The 23,500-nt window shown below is 33.6% G+C and overlaps 1 protein-coding gene across 1 annotated transcript in view; it reads right to left on the reverse strand.

The window, feature by feature from the left end:
• Window positions 1-23,500, reverse strand: part of LOC145294032 (aquaporin AQPAe.a-like) — a 72,470-nt gene that overhangs the window by 22,686 nt on the left and 26,284 nt on the right. The window contains exon 2 of the mRNA XM_080141013.1: window positions 1,934-2,121. Within this exon, the coding sequence (XP_079997139.1) occupies window positions 1,934-2,121 (188 nt within the window). The remainder of the gene's footprint in view (window positions 1-1,933; window positions 2,122-23,500) is intronic.

Here is a 23,500-nt window from a genome sequence, read left to right on the forward strand (position 1 = left end):
GCTCCATTCTCTGGTCCCCCTCGCCAATCTTTCTAAAAAACAAACACCCGATTAACTGAAACCACTGTCAATAATTTTCCCCACTCCCTATCTGTGCCTAAATCAAAACGTAGATACCATGAACAAAGCTTCTTTCTTAGAACTGCACGCCTGTGGAACTCTATTCCGCTTGCCTGTTTCCCTCCCGACTTCAACCTGGATGCCTTCAAGTCCAACACAAAAAAATTCCTGATGAACTGCCCCCTCCCTAAGTAATGACACCTTACCAATTCTCCAATACTATTGCTACACTATCCCTTTGATTACTGTACACACAATAACCCTTATCCCTGAGTGGCCATTGGGCCTTGATAAGTAGTGAACTCCATGTAAAAAAAAAAAACAAAAACAAAAAACATAGGGTCCACATCAAAATACGAACTACAAGTTGAAAGCAACCATTGGAAGAAGATGTGGCAACATACCAATTGAACTGATTAGGAACGTTTTCGATTAAATCGGTGAGCGTTGTCAGCTGTTCATGGACCACAATAACCAATAATTTGAACACTTTCGATAATTAGTTGGTTTCTATATTTGTTCACAGTATTTTGATGTATGAAACTTTTCTTTCTTATAATAAATGTTAGTTTTATGGCCATTTAAAAAGTGTATACATTTTATTGGTATATATCCTATATATATATATATATATATATATATATATATATATATATATATATATACTAGACTTTTTAGCCCGTTTACTTAGAACAAGGGCTTTATGCAGAATTGATGGTTGAATATGGTTCAATTTGTACTCATTTATGCATTAAATGCTAACTCCTATTAATCCGTAATTGTGCATCGAACTGATACCATAATACTTAGATCGCTGAATCTTATAATAAAGGTCTATTCAAAATTTCAGCCAAATCGACTCAATATTTTCCGAGAAAAAATTAAAATAAATATATCGTAGTGACTAATCCATATTAATACATATTAACAGTTAACGAATACCATAATACTTTGATCATTACACCTTATTATAACAAAGGTCCATACGAAATTTCAGACAGATCGCTACAGTAGTTGCCAATGTCTCCGTGTTTGCGTTCCCAATCGAAAAAAAGGTTAGATTACATAACCAAGATTAGATTTATATTGTAAAGAATGTGAACAGTTTAAAATATGAGTGTATTAATTTATCTATTTTAAATAGGAAGCGACAAATTTATCACGTTCGTGTCTAAGAAGTAATCAGACCGGCATTCCGTACAGAGTGATATAGTTACTCAAATTACAAAAATAAACTTGTGCGATCATAAAACTTCTTAAATACACTTGCGATGTTAGGCTGTGTAAGGTGTTAACTTTGGTCAGAATCGCCTGTTTCTTCTTTCATCGGATTATTTTGATTATCGATTATCGATACTTATCGAAGACGTTCCGATACAAAATCTATCTAAAAACACTGCTAAGGACATAACATACCTTCGTGTGAAATTTCATAAAAATCGGCCTAGCCGTTTCTGTGTTCATAGGAAACGAACTCATACACTCAAACACGCACACAAAGCCTCTGTTATATAATAGATAGATAGATAGATAGATAGGTAGGTAGATAGGTAGATAGATAGAGAGATAGATGTTTTGAAATATAGAGATAGAAAGAAGAATGATTTATTTATTTCTTTTTGCCACACGTGCTCTTTGAATGTGATCACCGGGCATTTAATTTAATTTATCATGTACTCTGTGACTCTTATATTCGTATCTGATCTTATTCTATTCAGATGTTCAACCTTATATTGCTATATGTTTCGTCTTTATAAACACAATGAATGTAATTATTGTTTTTGTAAATGTCAAACTTTGACTATTATTCATTTATTTTCATTAATTTTTTCCGTTATAATATATAAAGCTGTGTCAGTTTTGTAATTCTTACCCTTTTAGGAAGAAGGCACCCGCAATGGCGCCAAGACATTGGGCAATGATGTAGAAGAACGCACGGAAAGGAGAAATGTTGAAGACAATAGCCATGGCGATACTGACGGCAGGGTTGATGTGTCCACCTGAGATGTGTCCTACCATTTGTACCATCGCCATTATACCCAGTCCAAAGCAGAACGCAATCTACAAGAGAAATAAAAAAAAATTAATCAGTAGGTTTACTTAAAAACGCTACCTATTAAGTATGTTTTGCAGAGAAATAAACACAATATGGGAATTAATAACCCAGATATAAGGGGCAGATAATCCAGTAAGTAGTAATAATTATGGTGATAATGACAGTAATTAACCAATTACAACACAAATATACAACACACTATATGGACATAAACGTGATATTAGTTCAAACCCGCCCCTGCCAATCAAACTAAATTGCCGTACTTGACGCCTAGCCAAGTATATAATAACTTTGGTTAATATATATTCTAGAGTAAAATCTATAGATTTGTTTTTTTATCCGACGAAGGCACATAACAACACAACTAACTGATACTAGACATCTAAAAGTCACGAAGCGCAGAACAAGTACAATTATTCCAAATTTAGTTTACTCTTTTAAAGTATACAAGCGTTACGTTTATAAATTTTTGAGATGAAGATTAGTTATTCGTATTAGATGTTATAAAGATAGAAGCTTACAAGCGTCTACGATTTACCATAATCGACAGCCTATCTATACATAATCGTATATGTGCTCCCAAAATAAAGCATTAAGCTTCACAGACTTTTCTGCGTTTCATCCCGTAAGGATGTGTTATGCTAAAATGTATTGAATTCATGCAACGGGTACTTTTATATATTCATGTGGAGTTTAGTTTAGCTAGCTAACAAATCAGATTCATTGGTCTTCTCACCAGTTATTTAGTATTTGACAAGCCAATGTCAGATCTTTCTCTGACAGTAATTCATAACTTACTACATAGCTCCACTTACGACTTGAGGACAGTTGAATTAAACACTGAAAATCAATACTTAAAATATTATATCTCATAATATTTCATGTGGATACATGAAATAATATATATATATATATATATATATGTATATATGTGTGTGTGTGTGTGTGTGTATGTGTGGTACTTATACTGTTGTTATTTAATGCTAATCCAATGAAACTCCAAAGGTTATAAGATAGTGCTTAATAACAGGTAAATGAAAACAGTACTGACTACGTATGTGTAGACATGTTTCAGCTGCAATTGCGTTAAAATCCGGCTTCTCCAGGAAAAAAAGTAGACTAAGAATGATAGAGAAAATTACGTTCGTTTTAAGGGAGGGGATTTTAGACTAGTAGAGGAGGCACGGTATGTATTTGTTCAGACTCAGTGACTTATATACATCCTTTCGTAGGTGCGTATAATATATATATATATATATATATATATATATATATATATATATATATATATATATATATATATTTATTTATTTTCTCTGACTCTCATTATTTAAAGTGAGTTTTCCTGTTTTTGAATACCATTCTCGACATCTTTCTTCCTTCTTGTTTTGTTTTGAATCGTTACTGAAGAACAGTCTACAAAATCCAAAACAATTTTTTCGTTACGAGTTTCGAAATGTGTGTAAGGCGGAAAGAAAAAAAAAGCATATTAGCATTTGCCGCAGCAAAAAAAAAAAAAAAATGAAATTATGATTTGGGGCTGATTTTTTCGTTTGCTATTAGGATTTAACTAACCATTATATATATATATATATATATATATATATATATATATATATATATATATATATAAGTGAAAGTGTCTGTCTGTGTGTCTGTCTGTCTGTGTACATTTCCCTACACAATATCTCTGTCAATTTTCAGTCTACAGACTCGAAATTTGATATTCAGGGTATGGAGATTTGGGAAAATCTTTGTAATCCGTTTTCGGCCAGAAATTTTAGCTGTTAAGGGGTCAAAACTCCACGATTTGACCTTTGAGAACTCTACCAAACTCCTCTGCCAATTGGTGATATAAACAATTGAAATTTTAGATATAGGATAGATATCTAACTTAATAACTTGATTTGAGCCCAAAACAATAAATGTTAAGGGGTCATAATAGGGGTCAAAGTTAAAAAAAAAATTGACCGCTGCGGTCTTTACCAAATTACTCAGAAATTTCTGGTCTAAACATTTGAAATTTTACATAAAGGGTATTCAGAGATAGGGCAAACTTTTTAATCGGTTTGGGTCGAAAATTTGAGCTACCAATATATATATGTATGTATGTTTGCATGTCTGCCTAACTTTCGACAGAGGTGACGGATTTTCACAAGATCAGTATCGTTTTTAAGCTCAACCCTTCAGACGACGAATACCAAAAAAATGGCTAAAAACATTAATTTCTTCACCCTCAACTGAGCAATTTTCTACAGGGAGGAGTCGCTTTTTTCGCCGATATTGTCGAAAGTCAACCCCTCTTTTCGATTGTCTAGCCTTAATTTAAACATACGTCACTTCCGGTTTGGCGGTGGTCGTAACATCAAAGACGTCACTTTTTTCCCCCATTCTTTTCCTCCTTCGCGTTACGGGTTCGAGCCTGCCTTCCTACTACCACTTTTTTTTTTTGCTCAACATACAGCTACAAACACTCGGATAAAGCCGGGCTGAAATGCTAATATATGACAAAAAAGTGTTTTGAATATAGACTTTTTGTCATTTATTTGTATATGCGCTGTAGTTATATTTAATATGCATCAAACTTCATAATAAAATCATTGATATAAATTAAGGATAATATATATAATTGAATAAACATATTTTCCCATAAACACATGGATACACACACACACACACACACACACACACACACACACACACACACACACACACACACACACATATATATATATATTTATTGTAACTGTTCTATTTAATCATTATATATATATATATATATATATATATATATAGTATTGGTAGTAATTATTTGTTTGTTTAAAACAAAATATATAAGTGTGTCACCCGAAAGAGTGCTCAATGTTTAGACAGAGCCAAAATCAGTGAATTTAGTTTACAAACAAATGGCTTTTACACATAAGCATACATGTTTCAGCGAAAACCCAGTAAGGGAATCGCTTCGTCAGGCCAAGGACAACTCTGGCTGTTTCAACTCAAACATTGCCTATTTATAACTAGGACTACATCATATTTAAGTGTAAAGGGGGAGACAGGACCTAAAGAGAAAGTATATACATTAAAATGTGATCATCCATTATGTTAATTATATTAATTTATTTATTTTTTTAATTATTTTCTTTAACCTATAGTGCGCCATTTGTTTGTAAACTAAATTCACTTATATATATATATATATATATATATATATATATATATATATATATATAACTACTTCATTTATTCACATAAATTTAATATACGAAAGTATAGATTTATGCGTAAACTTTAAGCATTTACTTCAAAAGTGCTCAATACGTAGGTAGAGCTAGTTAGTAATTTATAAAATATATATGGCGATTAAGCTACACTGAATATTCTGCGTTTCATCCAACAATAGGATTCTTCAGGCTTATGCATAAGCCTGACGAATCCTATAGTTGGATGAAATGCAGAATATTCAGTGTAGCTTAATCGCCATATATATTTTATAAATTACTATATATATATATATATATATATATATATATATATATATATATGTAATGGTTAAAGAGAACAGGTACAATCAAATAACCCAAAATAGAATAAAAGCTATGTTAACACCCAACTGTTCTTGACGAAGTACAAGTAATGAATAGGAATTTCGCCCTTTTTCTTTTGACGTACGTCTAACTTTAATTAGACTTAATTCTTAAGTAAGTCCATCGCAAAATCCATCGATAGTAAAATAGAGTAAACGCCAGCCAGTTTAATTGCACCCTACACACCAGTAGGAACATATTTCAACCACACATACACACACACACACGCACACGCACGCATACACAAGAACTCAGCGAAGACTACTTATTTGCTGACACACGTTGTGCTGATGTAACGGGCCAAAGGCATAGGTTGCTACAAATAAGTGGTCTACTCGTTTTTTGTACCCAATCATTGCCGTGTAAAAGAGTGAAAAGGTTGTTATTATTCTTCCCCTATTATTGTGTTCTTACTCATTTCAGATATACAACGCCAACATATAGCCGAACCCAATAATTGCTTTTTTTCATTGTGACAAAGAGTTAATGCCGATCTCCCAATTATCAACCAAGCAACTACATATAATTCTTAGTAACTCTATCTATCTATCTATCTATCTATCTATCTATCTATCTATCTATGTCAGGCGACACACACACACACACACACACACACACACACACACACACACACACACACACACACATATATATATATATATATATATATATATATATAGATATATATAATTTTTAACCAAAATTTACTTATTAAATTCCGGTAATGTACATATATCAATTAAACCGAAGTATACATTAATTGATGCAGATAATTAAGCTCAATGATTCTCAGTATTAATAAGCGACCCTGTATATTATAATTTCGCAATAACCAAGGTAACAATATATTATAACAGGCGTATCATTGCATGTATTGCTCAGTATTATATTTGGTTACACTTACGCATGATTTCATTAAAAGAGCAGCGAACTCACTTCCCATAAAATTAATCGAAAAAATGAAGGAATAGGCGGTAAGTTCGCTGCTTGTATTAGCAAAATAAGTCATTGTGCATATTTTTATATGCATTATAGTTGTATTCTTGTGTCTTAGGATTAGCTATTTTGGAATATCTTTTAAGGAAATCACGTTTAAGTGTAAGCAAGAAACGATTGTAACATTATAGAAATACATCTTATGATACATCGTTTATAATATATCGTTGCCTTGATTATTGCAAAGGCAAAGTAATATATATATATATATATATATATATATATATATACACACACATATATATATATATATATTTAAGAATTTATTTATATTGAATTTGAATACGCCCATATTTTAATCAACTGAAAAGCAGCCCATGAAAGAAACTTTGCTCATGAAAATTTTGTTTAGTTTTAGGAAGAGAGAGCCAAAGAGAAACTATTGATTCTGGTTGTAATTTACCAAAAATACATTTTTGAAAAGGATGGAGAACTGTACGAAATATTAAAATTGATATTAACTTCTATAATACACACGCTTCTATAATTTCTATCAATTCAATATTTTTACATGCCAAGAAATCTATCACTTAACCGCACATACATGTACGCACGCACTTTTTTTTTATATATGTAACTGTCTGCAAGTATTTCTATATTTATCTATCATCCGTTTCTGTATAAATCAATCTATCTGTGAGATTATTTATGTTCAATATCTTCAATATGTTATCTATCACACCATCTTTCTATGTGTTCAAAACATATCTATCTATCTATCTATCTATCTATCTATCTATCTATCTATCTATCTATCTATCTGAATGTTAATCTATTTTCTGTCTATAGATCAATGATGACCATTGGCTTGAGAAACACAAGGTCTAACAACCTCACCAATATACATATGATTAAAAATACTAGTCACAGAAAGAGGCTCAAGTGACCTCAGAATTAAGGAATCGCTGGTAATAAAGAAATTTAACCCTAAAATAAACAACAGAGCGGAGCTCAATAGCAACTTCGTAATAGAACTACATAAACACTAACAACACTCATTACTTATAAATAAAAACAATATTTATCAAATACTAATAATATTTGGTGCGCACTTATACTGATATATAAACGGGCACATGAAACTTGTATCTGACGTTGATATAGGACACTAACACGTAGTACTAAGATACTTCTATATAAAATAATTAAAATAGTAATAACATACTATATATAAAAAATTAAATAATAACACATAAAATAACCCATAATATAATTATCTATTGCCCCTATTATTTCAATAACAAATCATTAAATAAGTGAAAATGTATAATAAATAAACAAATAAGCTAAATGAAAATAAAATATACAAAAATCAAACAGAAAAGAAACATATTTATGAATCTATTGCTACCCAAGGGAAATAATTCTACTATACTTCCTTTAGATCTTAATTACAAAAACAAAACAGAAGAGAAGATAAATATGTGTCTGCACGTGTTCATAATAAATAATTAAATAAGTAATTATAATTACACTTAAATGAAACATAATAATATGTAATTAATACTGATGATATTATAAAAATAAGTTAATAATAACAAACATAAATCTCAACCCATATTTCAAAAATAATTTAAGACCTCTGCGAACCTGCTCTCCTACGATTGTGCCGGGTTCCGGCATAAATGAACCTCCACAGCACTTATATATGTGGGTTCCGGCATAAATGAACCTCCACAGCACTCTGTGGAGGTTCATTTATGCCGGAACCCGGCAAATCGCAGGTTCGCAGGTTCGCAGAGGTCTTAAATTATTTGTACATATTTTTTCATTTTCCTTCTTTCTGAAAATTAGGTAAGTTCCGAAAATTTAGAAATGATAGAATTTAACACCACGACAACGTCTTGGTTCGTCAAATTAAATAAATAAATAAATAAATAAATACTTTATAATTGGAAATTATTTTAATATTGTCATTGTTCTTTTTACCTTGTCTCGTCCCCAACGGTGTTTTTCTACAAGACTGCATTGCCATAGTATTCAAACATAACACCTTACACACACATTGTTCAACAAAACTACCACATCTCTCTCTCTCTCTCTCTCTCTCTCTCTCTCTATATATATATATATATATATATATATATATATATATATATATATATATATATATTAGACATTAAGAGGAGATTATAGATAGATATATAAATACCCGTTCACATACAGCTTTCACGATAAAGACATTCTGGGTTCTGTCTTTATCGTGAAAGCTGTATGTGAACGGGTATGTATGTATGTATATATATATATATATATATATATATATATATATATATATATATATATATATATATATATATATATATATACGTGTGTGCATGTGTGTGTGTATGTGTGTGTATTATAGCCATAAATAATGATATGGATTTTTTTCTCTCAAAAAAGCACCTCTGTAAGAAAATTTACTCCTACTCAGTTTCCAGAGCGTATTAATTTGATCCTTTCCTCAGGACTATTTCAGATCACTTCTGGGAACTGCAGTTGTCATTAAATATTTTATTGAGAAAAAAAAAAAAAAGAAAAAAAAAAGACGCTACTCCTTCTCCCCTGCCTTTATTTACTGCGTTCGCGAAGATGAAAAGCTCGTAAATCTTCGGCAGCCAAAAACTTTCATACCTTTCTACTCAATTTCTTTCTTCACTTTCACACTTTCCATAACATTTCTAAAACACACACATACACACACAGACACACACACACACACACACACACACACACACACGCACACGCACGCACACACAATGGTGTAGGTAACTTAAATAGTTTTATTTTCCTTTCATGACAACCGTTTTCATTGTACAAATGACATTATAAGAGCAGGTCTTATTAGTCGATACTAAGATTTGTTTCTATATATATGTAATCTAAATGGCCGACTATAGTCGAGGGCAGTCCAAAGGATTTATTTTCATTAGTTTGCTCCATTTGCCTTGATCACTCTCTTTTAGCTAGAAGGCATCAAGTACCATTAAAAAAATCTTTAATATGACTCGACCGAGGATTGAATCCCGGTTTCCCGACCCATTAGCGAACACTGTTACCATTATGTCAAATGAGTCGGTCTATATATAGCGTAGTTCAAAGAAAGATATATACATTTGATTAATCTTTTTATTTTTACGAAAATTATCATTAGCCATGAATATGGGCATGAATACTGTGATTCATCAGTTGGCTGGAGCAACACGACATTCCTTCAATACTCCAATCGCATACCTCGATTATTACTTTACTCTAGACAGACTCATCTTTCGTCATAAAGGACCACCCTCGTCCTGCACATTCTCAAGACCTATCTCCTTTGAATTATTTTCTGTGGCGATACCTAAAAGACGGGGTCTATGCTAACGATACCACAACTATTGCCGCGTTTAAGAATAACATTCCAACAGAGATTAAGAGAGTTCTTTATGACATGTTGGACAGGATCATTACAAAATTCAGTGTGCGAGTAGTCATAACGATTCAGCACCAAGGATGGAGTACATGATAAATTATTTAGCTGTACTCATAAAATAGTAGTTTACGTGGAAGAATATTTACGCCACACAAAAATTACATAAAACAGGCGTATGGGAAATAATTGTAGGTTTTTCTTTAAATGATAAAGGTTGTTTTATCTCAAATTGTACATCTTTTTAAACCACTCGACATATATATCCCGCTGGAGTAGGACTGCGGTTGGGAATGCACCCTCTGTTAACGATAACTATTTTGTCGTAAAACATTTTTATCTTATGAACATCACTACATAAAGATGTGGATTTTGCGGCTTAGAGTAGGTGGGTGGGAGCAGCGGCCATGGAGTGCTTGGCATCATTAAAACGAAAGCGTGATGGGAAAGGAACTGAAGATGCATTCTGCAAATAAACTAAGAGTTTCCTACATTATTCATGGGCTTTTTTTTAAAAAATCAAATTAGCTCGCTGCACGGGAAATTATATTACACAAGTAGGACTATCCAGCGTTGCCTGTGTATCTATATCTATAAAAATGCCAGTTGAATTTTCAAATCCAGACCTAAATAGCAATAAATCGGCCAAACAATTTTTTTGACTCTGACTAGACAGTTACGTTCCATATGTAGCACTGTGTCATTTGCCAGAAAATAAAATGAAATTCTAATCGTTTTCATCGTTTACGTATTGTCCTATGACTATTTTCATAATAAAATTTTACGGAAAATCATCATTTGTTAAAAAGAAAAAAAAAATCAAAACAGCGATTATATTTCTGTAATATTTATAAGTGAACAAATACATAAAGTCTTTAAATGGTACTAACATGACGTAAAAGTTCGATCCCAACTCTAAAGAATTAGATTTAATTAGGATAGCGTACTGTTTGGACTGTAATGCTTAAGTTTGGAATAGCATTTTCTTTTATCAGTCATGCTGAAGTTTGAGAAAAGTATATTCTTTGGTCTGTCATGCTGATATATGAAATAGCATTTCTTTGGTCTGTCACGTTTAAGTTTAATATATATTTTCTTTGCTCTATCATGTGTGAGTTTTAAATAGCATTTTGAAATTCATCTTCGCCTCTCGATAAATGTATCTGTCTATCCGAGAGAAATGATTTAATCATTAAGAAAACATTTCCAGTGATACCGTAGCTTGAAATCTTGTGAAATGCCTATTTCACAAGATTTCCAGCTACGGTATCACTTATACCTTATCGAAGGCCTTACCTTATCGAAGGCCTTCGATATGTCAAGAGCAATTGCCCTAGAAAGGAAGCCTTTGTCAAGAGATTCACTAATCCTATGAGATATAACCGTTAGCACATCTGCTGTAAATCTTGAAGAGCGGAAACCATATTGCATGTCACTAAGAAGGTTGTTTCTGTTGAGGTGGTTGACTACTTCTCTATTTAATATGGATTCTAACAACTTACTCATGACACACAGGAGACTTATTGGTCTGTACTGAGAGGGAGATGACTTATCACCATGGCATACTGATGAGGTTTTCCAGGGTGTTGGAAAGGACTTCTCCTTAAGGCAACGCTTAAACAGTTTTGTAGGTATGGGGACAAGTTCTGGTTGGAGCGAGCTTTTTCAGCACTATAACTGGAATGCCATCAGGGCCAGTTGCTTTACTGGAATCAAGGTTCTTGATTAGCTTGGCGACCTCACGCACAGATATTTGTATGTTGCATAGCATGTTGTCTGTTATAGGAGGAAATACGGGGAGTTAATGGCCTTTGTCGCATAGAATTAGCTGCAAAGTTCTTGGCAAATAGTCTGACCTTGTCTGAGGCTGAGGAGATGACCTCAGGTCCATTGATTATAGTTGGGATAGAACGCACGCTTCTGTTCAAAATCCTGTTTGCTATTTGCCAGAACTGGTGGGAACCAAGCCGCTGCTCAGCTACTTTGGGTTTAACGGACTGAGCATATAGCTGTCTTCTCAGGAAAACAAACGTGCTTAGACAGAAATAGAATTTGAAAGCAACAGTGGATGGAACCATGCTCGAGTCCCAAGGGAGACGATCGATTTAGAAGATGCCGTGATCTTTTGGTCGGTTTAAGAATCCGATTATGTGTGATCATAATGTCTTTTACAATATACTTTTTCTTTCTTCGTTGTTTGTAAGAAAGAAAAAGGAATAAAAACGCCTTTATTCATGAAGAGAAACAGTACATATTTAGCATTTAATCGTATCTCATGAATGTATTTTTCTCTGAAACTCTTAAACATTGCATACACACATAGCTGGAAGATTCTTCAATACTCATTGTGCGTCTACTTCGTAAACAAACCCAGATACCAGAACTTATATATATATATATATATATATATATATATATATATATATATATATATATATATATATATATATATATGATGAAAATAATGGAAATAGTATTCCGATGAAATAGAAAAATAAAAAGGAACAAACTGAGTTATGTATTCATCAACGTTTCGTTTCGAAATAAAGACGAAACGTTGATGAATACATCACTCGGTTTGTTCCTTTTTATTTCTCTTTCTCTCTCTCTTTCTCCTTCTCTCTCTATATATATATATTTAGAGAGAGAAAGAGAGAGAGAGAGAGTGAGAGTGAGAGAGAAAGAGAAATAAAAAGGAACAAATCGAGTGATGTATTCATCAACGTTTCGTCTTCATTATATATATATATATATATATATATATATATATATATATATATATATATATATAGTAATAAAGTAATTAAGTAAATATTATGTGTATATATATATATTTTCATAAGTTACTACCTAACTCTATCTATGTATTGAGCACTTGCAGTTTATGCTGAAAATTTGTGCATACAATTTTTTTTCGTATTCATGTGATTAAATAAAGTAGTCACACACACACACACACACATATATATATACATATATATATATATATATATATATATATATATATATATATATATATAAACAAATTTACATAGTTGCCACACTGGACATGCTAATGTTTAGGACAAATGGCCGGTTAAAACCAAAAGTCTTCGTCTGGCGACTTAATCAATGATTGCTCTCTACAGAAGAAACCAGTCCTCAAATCTGTTTGAGTGTCGCGACCATATAAATTTGTTTATATTAGTAAAAATATATATTGATCTTCATTAGTTATCACTCTTGCATACTTATATATATATACATATACATATATATATATATATATATATATATATATATATATATATATATAGAGAGAGAGAGAGAGAGAGAGAGAGAGAGAGAGAGTGAGAGAGAGGGATGATATCCACATTTTCGGTTTATTTTTCATCTACAGATCAAACATGGTTGAAGAGTGACACGGCGGACAGCATCTGGTAAATTTCTATACTGGCTTCGTTTTATATGCATAACCATGGTGTCATTGACGATCTAAACGTCTGTAAAATAATTAACAAATAAATATTAAACTCTTATAGAAGAATGAAGTCCTTTATTTGGGATTATTTTCACCCAACAGGGCCATATCTACATATGCATTTACTAAATTATCTGTTTGGTGTGTTCTAGATGTATTACAAACATGCCTTCTATTCAAAAAGACTGTCCCCTAGAAAAGGGTTTATTGTAAGAAGAGATATGTTGGCGCCTTACCTTCCGTGCTTGGCTACATCAGTGTATGAGTGAATTCACTGTTTCTTGTTTTGGATACATAAGTATTGTTAATCGTTGGGGTGAAATGCCTAATTGTGGTATATTTGACAAATGAGGATAATTAGCAGAGTCATAATATTTGAAACGTATACTCTTGATCTCGTACCCTAGTCTTATTTATTGGTTCTCTTTCGTACTGTGTCCTTTTTGTTCTTTCTTTTACTGTTGGCTTATTTTCGAAACTCGCGACTTGAGATAATATGCGCTGAGAATTAAGTGTCGAACAAATTATTAGGTATGCTTGACGAGGACACTCTAGGTTCATTGTTTTCCTTTATTAAGCCATGGTCATAAAACGGTTAACAATAGACAGAGGCTACTAAGCTAATCAAGGAACGCATAAAACTTAGAAACATTACTATAGTTAGCCAATGCAGAACTTCGAAAATGTGACATGTTCAATCACATAATTCTAAGGCAACACGTTCAGGACTTTAGGAGAAAATGCGAAAGGAGATCGCCAGTACATATCTGAGCAAACACTAATATGATTATGCAGATGGTCTAATGTGAATGTATATCGTCGCAGATTTGGTCTGTTCAACCACAACACAAGAAGATATTTAAGCATTGCAGTAGGGCAAGAACCATGAGATAATCTGTACAACTGTTACTTTCCGTCGAGTATGAAGCAGACCTAATTCAAGCAGATCATATACTCCAGAGGGAACAGGATCGCAGCAGGGAATATGCAGTATATATCTGCTGGCATGACACTGTAGACGCTCAAGAGAATCAGAGAACACCTTCCCAACTTCGGCGAACATTAATAGGTATGATTGACAATTGATCACTTATCCGATGTAAAATGCTTAGTTTGCGCGTGTCTTATACACGGGCAGTTTCAGTTTAAAAATTTCTTACTAGATAGGAGTTATTATACTCCTTATGTACTCATTATCGACGTAGACGGAAACAACTCATAGTAAAGGAAAATGGACATGCACATCTGAGTTAAGAGTAGAATCTCCGACTGTAGGGGTCCAATCTCCACTTGAAGTATTTGCTTGTCTAATCACACTGAAGGCTCATGATACAGCGAAAAATGTTCCCACCATCGGCAAAAGGATATCATTAGCTTTTTCATCACAAATGAAGAGATCTCCGTAAAAGAATGAAGCACTCAGTTGAGAACATCACCAACATGATCTCCCACAACACCAAAGACAGCCTGATCACCACCATTCGCCAAGTATTCGCCGTGCTCCCGCCGGCGCTTGTGAAAAGGCATGCTCCCAGTTCCCGACCTGCATCGAGGCGGTGATTGACGTTAAAGGCAGCTACATTGAATAAACGTCAACTCTACAATAAAACCAAGTTACCTGACTTGATTTTGCAATAAAAGTTTTCAAATAAAGCTGTAGTGTTGTTTTCTTTAGGGCGACACTTTTATCGTTCCACCCTGTATTTTACGGGGAATAATTTGCCCGGTGGACTAATTCGCAAAAGAAAAAAAAAAAAAAAAAAAAAAAATTAATATTGACAATGACGTTCATCAAATTCCGTCTGTGTTTGTTTACAATATCACGTCAGCTGATACTTTGGTTTGACGATGAATGCCCTGGAAAAATCACTTCTGATTAATATTTATTTTTCAAATATGCAAACGAAGAAATGAGTTGTGGCACTTTTAATTGGTACTTCTTCTTTTATCGTAAATTGAACTTATTAATAAGAAAAATAAAAAATAAATAAATGGTGAGGTGCACCCGAGATGGAATAGGTGATCATTCAATATGAAGTCGAATGCTCTACCACCAATCTCTATCTCCAGATTATAATAAATCTGTTTATTTTTTTAAGAAGAAATAATTTGCTGAACTTTCATTATCTCAATTTGCCGATGTAACGTAAAATATTCCACTGTAAAAATTATTCTTTTTATCTATAAGAAAGAAAAACTGTTTTTAAGATCGGATTTTTTCGATTTTTGATACTTATCGTATGAAGTTCTGTAAAAAACATATCTGCTAGACATATAAATTAGCTCTGTGTGAAATTTACAAAAGATAGGCTCAGTGGTTTCGGAACCTATGAGGAAGCAACTCTCACACACGCACAAAGTCACTTTTATATGACAGTATAAACACACACACACACACACACACACACTAACTCACTCTCTCTCTCTCCCTCCCTCTCTCTCTCTCTCTCTTTCTGGGTATAACACTGTCGTAAATAGTCTTACCCGCTATTTAATTTGCTTAAAAATGTGAAGCTCGCTATTTGTTTGTAAATAAGCGGTTTGAGCACTATAAAAGTGGTGGACAAATGTTTGTTGAAAATAGACATTTGTCGAAGTTATTTGTGGGCACCGCTCCCGTGGGTTGATGGGCAGAACTGCCGACTGTCAACGCGAGGGTTCTAGGTTCAATCCTTGGCTTGGGAAAGGTGCTAGTCTAGCGGCAGTGATGAGTTGTGATAGTACGAAACAGTACTGTATATCAATGACTATATATATATATATATATATATATATATATATATATATATATATATATATATATGCAATAATATTTGTTACTGGCTACGATAGGTAAACAACGGCCATATTACCCATCGGATATATAACAAAACTGTTTCTGCCAATCTATTGTATTGTTATAGTATCAACTATTTAAATCTGCATCCTATTCCCATGGTGATTTAACAATTAGATGCGATTAGTCTTCAGAGATTGAAAAAACGTGTAGGTTATTTTGGCCGTCCATAATTTTATGAAAGCCGGCGTGTCATGAATAAATACTTGGTCTAAGCCTGTTACTATAGCAACCGAGTTCCGTCTAACATTATTCCAATAACTTAGAAGCTGTCCTGAATCATCATTACTTCTTTATCGAAATGAGCTATTATCTGGCTTTTTTCCAGGATATGCGTCCTATTTGGTACTTATTGTCGCATTGAGCCGACTTGTTCCGAAGGAGAAAATCTCTAGGCATATAAAATTCACAAGCGATCCCCAATCGAAAACAGGAGATAACGACGTTAGATTTTTCGTTTATTTTTTTTTTAGAAAGGTCTTCCTCCCACATACAGCGCTTGGTATTTCCAAATGAGTACTCATCTAATACTGACCAGTCTCAAAGTAACTTAATTTCAATGATCTAACAAGAAGAGCGTGTGAACCTGATATTTCCAGACATTGTTTCTCCAACCGAGAAGTGGTTTGATTTATTACTGGTCGCCTGAGGTACGCATACGGGGAATTCCGACGAGTACGTTGTAAGATATTTTTGTATCCTCATCGAATTTTTCCGGCAGATTAAACTGATTTCCTGCCTAATATAGCTGTACGTGGGAAGCGAGTCAATATAGGTTCGTTCTTTTTTTTTTGCATAAAAAAAGATAAGCAAGATATTTGTCTCAATTTTGGATGAGAATTATTTGCATTGTATTTTTTTTGACTATTGTTCTTATCAACATCGGTATTTATATTCCTACTAGTGTTCGGTCGATGTGCTCTCCGACCTGTTCAGTCATGGTGTTCTTTTCGATGTATTAAAATATAATAAAGTGTTCATTCATTTACATTATCTATATATATTTTTTATAAGTTTTGGTTTCGGTTTCGATTATAGCTGAGGGAACTCAAGTTATATATTTATGCATATACTTTTTCATAAGTTTTGGTTTCGGTTTGGATTCAAGCTGATGCACCCAACTCATATGGATATATATTTTTTTATTTTTGAAATCACAACTTTATAATATATAAAAATCGATAGAAAATCAACTAATATATACGAAATCTACAAGAATTAAAATATCATATTTAAGCGTACTTTACGACCGTGCTACACCGGGTGTCCTGCTAATAAAAACAAACCCGAAAGTTATCAGTTCATTAGATTTATGTACGTACACACCCCAGTAAGTAGCTCGGCCGTAGTTGAGGGCGATCCACAGTCTCTTTTCATTGGTTACTACACCAAAATGTAGTAGAGGGCTCCCTATTTACTCTTGATCCGTACATTACAGCTGTATGACTTGATCAAGGAGTGAACTCCGGACTCCGAGCCCATTAGTGAACATTCTAACCATTGAACAAAATTATTATTATGATATTGTTTGTTATTATCGCAACGGATAAATGCTTTCGTTAAGAATTCATTATAAATGACAATCTTCTGGAGGGTGAAAGTTCAAGCATTACTGCAGACGATAATAATTAAAAATAACATACAAACTATTAACATTTCTAGCCAGTGATAACTGATGGATCAAAAATAATCTAACCCTGTGCATAAAATAAAGGACTCAGTTGGAAATTCCTTATAGGTTCGAAAAGATACACTTGAAGAAGGTCAGAGTTTATATCAGCAGAAACGCCGTGAAAATAACGACCAAGACGAGAAAACTAATCTGAATGATATCAATAATAAAACGGCATGATCACGTTGACACACCGGTTCCCGCAGGATCACCGAAGTTAAGCAACGTTGAACCTGGTCAATATTAAATGGGTGACGATTTGGGACTTTCAGGTGCTGTATGTGCTTTCCGCTTATCTCGGCATTGTTTCCAGTCGTCCTGGTTTTCTCCTTGCCACTGGACTCAAACAGTGCCGATTCAGGAGAGGTGTGGTTGGAGATTGCGCAACCATTGCCTCACGATTACTCGTACTACTGCCCCTAAGGGGTATCCTTTGTCTTTCAAGACTGAACGGAAACATGGAAATAATGAAACTAATATTTTCAAGATGTCGTCAAGGATCGCTGATTGTTAAATCTTTTATAAGTAATAGTAATTTATTTTGTAATATTAAACGTCCTAAACATAATGAAAATGGTATTATTTTCAAGATGGTTTCCATATTGTTATGAATTTTTCTTGTTATCATTATATCGGAGACTGTCTCGGGCATGTAATAAACTATACCCGGTCCTGCTGCTTCAATTTAGTAACTTTGTAAGAACTTCATAGTGTCTATTATTTCCGCTTTGATTCGGAGTGGTAATATTTGTCCTGAATATGGAAATTACATATGGATCTACACTAACTTTAGGCTTACACTTTAAAATTAAAAAAGAAGAAGAGAATTTTAGGTATAATTTCCAAGTGTATTTGTCACATGTTTTTAAATCATAGATTCTTTATTAGCAGTATCGTTAAATCATTTATTAAAAAAACTTTTAACTGATGATGATGATAGTTATGATGATGATGGCTATGACGATGACGATGACGATGACGATGATGATGATGATGATGGCAAACGAAATCAGGAGATGCAAAAAAATATTCTGAAATCATAAGAAGTTTGTCCTTCTTTAATGAGGGCCATATGTTTTTGATGAAGAATGAATGCCTATAGACGCAGTTTTGAAAATAAATAACCTTACAACGCAAAAAAAAAAAAAAAAAAAAGATGGAGGGAATAAATTTCCATTAAAAATGTTTGTCAACGAAAGCTCAAGAGAGAAGCGACATATGTTCAAGCAAAAAAAAAAAAAAAAAAACAATTCATGGAAAAATAAAGTAAACCTTGACCGAAGAATATCTCTCTTCTCTAGCTTCCATCACAACCATCTGAACATAATCGCCATCCCCTCTTTTATGAGTATAAAGCGCATCCCAAATACGCACACACAAGTTAAAACGACTGCAGTTTCACCAGGAAAGATCAAGAGGAATCTCTATGTATTTACGTACGAACGCATGTATAATCCATGTAAACACGGGGAAACTCCTTGATCATTTCTGGTGAAACCGTGCATGTTTTTAAATTCTTGTTTATTATTATTTTTTTTTACAAAGGGGTCATCACTTATCAAGGCCCGGAGGTTACTTGAGGATACGTGTTAATATGTGTATGGTAGTCAATGAGACAATAGCGTGGCAATCATTAATAGTGGAGTTTGGTATAATTTGATTATATGATTAGGACTGTTAACTAGAACTTGTTTACTTTGGACGTAAAGACGACAATATTGTAGTCAGCTGGAAAACAGACCAGCAGAACAGAGTTCCACAAGTGGACAGTTCTAGGAAAAAAACCTTTGTCTATGAAATCCACGTTTAGGTTTAGGCACTGATAGAGAATGAGGGAAATTATTAATAGTGATTTTAGCCAGCAGAGTGTTTTTGTGGGAGGACCATAGATTGAAACTCAGACGAGCACTTACCATAAAAATAAGGATAGATTAGAGACAGGCTCGTTTCTTCCGTGGGAAAGGAGTTACAGGGAAGAGAAAAGGGCATCACCTTCTAGGTTACGGTCAGTTTTTAACTCTGTCAAAGCAGGCTAGGATGCTCTGAGCAGCTCCTGCCCAACAGTACCCCATCGTAGGACATACTTGGCTCTTATACAGGTAGAGGATTGCATCGACAGCGAGATATCTACTGGACCAGTAGAATGATCCAAACATTTTTTGAGCGACCTTTGCAACATATTTGATGTATGTGTTCCATTTCAGATCAGGAATAAAGGTCAGACTCAGAAGCTTGTCAAAAGATGGAGCGTCCCCAAGACGAGAACCGTTCATTTCAATTTGGACCAGATGAGTGTCAGAGCGTTGATGATGGAAAGAGAGAAACTTGGTTTTAGATTATTAGTTTTAATATTTATTTCTATAAACGCGTATATTGATCCAATTTTCATATTACAGTAACACTTTCCGTACTACACATGTGATGGTGGTGGTCAAGTGGTTACCGACACGGACTGATGACCTAGGTGGCCTAAGTTCGAATGTAGTGCGTACGATATAAGTCACTTTCATCTTGGATGTTAGAAATAGTCCCGTAATCCCCGATGTTTTTCTAGAAAGAATTTCTGAATAAAAAAATATCGGGGAAACCAATGGCAACAATAGAATCTTCTGATTCATACGATATGATGATGACTATGTAAGCCACTGTGTATACATGTAATATTATTTTATTTCTATAATCTACTATATAAAATAATGCGGAGGTTTGTGGGTTTTTAACTCATTACAGCCTGACTCATACAACCTCGATATTTGATTCTGTTTCACCACAATCAACTCGCGTAGAACCAGTCCTGTTTTATTTTAAAATGTGTGTTTGAATCAATTCTTTTGAAAACATATTGTATTCGGATCGATTTTCTGTTTTTGCTTTGTGATATTACAAGCGGAAGTAAGAATTAACAATCTTAAGTCCTCTTTTCCATTTTTGGATTTTAAATAATTCTACTTTTTATTATTTAATAATTTAAAAATGGTAAAACAAAATATTATGCATTAATTGTAAAAAAAAAACAAAAAATAATAATACACTACTTTAAGCTTAGTAAGTTGTTTTTATTTTATTATTTAGAATCGAGTTTGCACCACCGGTTTTCCACTTCTTAAAGCGTTTTCTTTAATAATATTTCAAGCAAGATTAATGTAAGTTAATATCGCTATACTAATAAAATTGTATGATCATTTTTATGTTCTCCCTCGGCTATTAACATATAACAGGTTATTAATTATGTTTCTGAATTTTTGAGATGAGAATTGATTATTCGTATTATTTCGAATCTTCTGAGTGTTATTTTTTCAACATTTCTTTCGATATAGCATCCGACCCCCCCCCCCCTCAGATTATTAATAGTTAATCAAGGCATCTTCATTGTTTTCAGTGTCTGTTAACTAGATTAGACAACATTGTAGAGTAACAGAGAGAGAGAGAGAGAGAGAGAGAGAGAGAGAGAGAGAGAGAGAGGGAAAGAGAAAGAGAGAAAGAGAGGAAGAGAGAAAGAGAGAAAGAAAATAGAGTGCGGACGCACGTATGGCGACTGTATGCAAACGCCGAGATGTGTGCAAAGTTACGTGACGGCAAGAAAAAGAAAAAGACTATAAAAAGAACGCATGCACAAACGGGCGATCCCGTTCGAAAGGACAGAGGTCAGAGGGAAGGAGCATTATCACGTTTTATTGTGAGTCGAGTTATTACTTGTCTTCTGATCCTTGCGGTGTACTCTGCTACAACGTGTTGGGTCCCTGGTGTCTATATGTTTTTTTTACATGAAGGTCACCACTTATCAAGGCCCGGAAGCCACTCGGGAATAAGGGTTATTGCGTGTACAGTAACCAAAGGGATAGTATCTTAGTAATCGTCAGTATTGGAGATTTGATAAAGTGTCTTACTTAAGGGGACAGTTCATCAGGAATTTGTTTATGTTGACCTTGAAGACATCCAAGTTGTGGTCAGGTGGGAAATAGGCAAACGGAAGAGAGTTCCACAGTTGTGCAGTTCTAAGAAAGAAGCTTTGCTCATGGAATCTACGCTTTGATTTAGGCACAGATAAAGAGTGGGGAAAAACGCATATGTAAACGTGTACTACGTTACAGAATAAGAGAAATAGATAGATAGATAGAGAGAGAGAGAGAGAGAGAGAGAGAGAGAGAGAGAGAGAGATAGATAGATAGATAGATAGAGAGAGAGAGAGAGAGAGAGAGGGAGAGAGAGAGAGAAAATACTATTGTATACTTATTAGTTTGTTGGAGCATATTTTGAACTATTTCTTTCATTTTAGCAATGCACTCATTAAAACACGACACATTTCTGGCAACAACAATGTCAACGCATCAGCAACAACATGCTTCGATTATGTAAGGTTTGATAGATAGTATTTCCATAATCTGGAAAATTCTCCATACATTTTCAATTGTAATTTAAATGTAACCATTTATTTATATACTTGCCGGGTCGTAAAGTGCGCTGAAATATATTTTTATTTATGCGGATTTCATATTTATTATTATTATAGATAGTGATTTCAAAAGTTTAAAAAATAACTTGGGTGCCATCAGCTAGAATTGAAACCATAACATTTAACGCTCCAGCCATGTTTCCTACCGATGTAGCTATCAAGTGATAGGTAAGAAAACTTTAATATTAAACGACTTGAAAAAATTAATTAAATTTAGGCATGCACAGAAAGAAGTAAAAATATGTTGGCAAGTTGAAATGAACAGTTTGCATTTCAACTTGCCGATACATGTTTGTACGCGTTATTCCTCCATCCAAACAAAGATTTTACCCTTGGTGTATGATTACTGTTAATTTCAGTGTTATGTGACTAGTTGTTTAAGAGTTTATCAGTTAAATATTTACACAAAGACACTGTTTTATTTATATAGATATTGCTTTATAGAGCTATGCAAGATAAAGATGGAAGATCAATTCATTCTCCCAACATTTGTCAATATATGAAATAAGAAATTGTTCTCGAACTTCCTGATCGCAGCATTATCACCGTTGTTTTGGCTTTGCAATAATATTTGAACCGTTTTAAATGAGTCCGTCTTCTAACTAACCAGACAGTAGAATGAGCACCCGAAATGGAAAACTACTCCCTTTTGAGCCTCTCCTTTTTTCTACAACATTTTGTGTCGCCGACCTATTCTTAACATTTGCCATTTGTCAAGACGATTAGATGCTGAAAAAAAAAGCAACAAGAAAATAACAAAAGTAACCCCCACCCGGAAATTTCACTCTTTATATCAAAACTCTGCCACTGCGAATGATTACTAAATTATCTCATTTGTAAATAACTTTATACACAGTGAGCGTAATAGCGCAATGTTGAGATCTCTCGACTGCTGGCCAAATAGTTATGTTTCGAATATTTATCTGAAACACTCAATATGCCTATCCACTTCACACAGAATGGCTGTGATACGACGAAACAGCTACAGG

Source organism: Euprymna scolopes, chromosome 15 (genome assembly GCF_053919585.1).
Source record: "Euprymna scolopes isolate OS-2025 chromosome 15, ASM5391958v1, whole genome shotgun sequence".
Taxonomy (NCBI): domain Eukaryota; kingdom Metazoa; phylum Mollusca; class Cephalopoda; order Sepiida; family Sepiolidae; genus Euprymna; species Euprymna scolopes.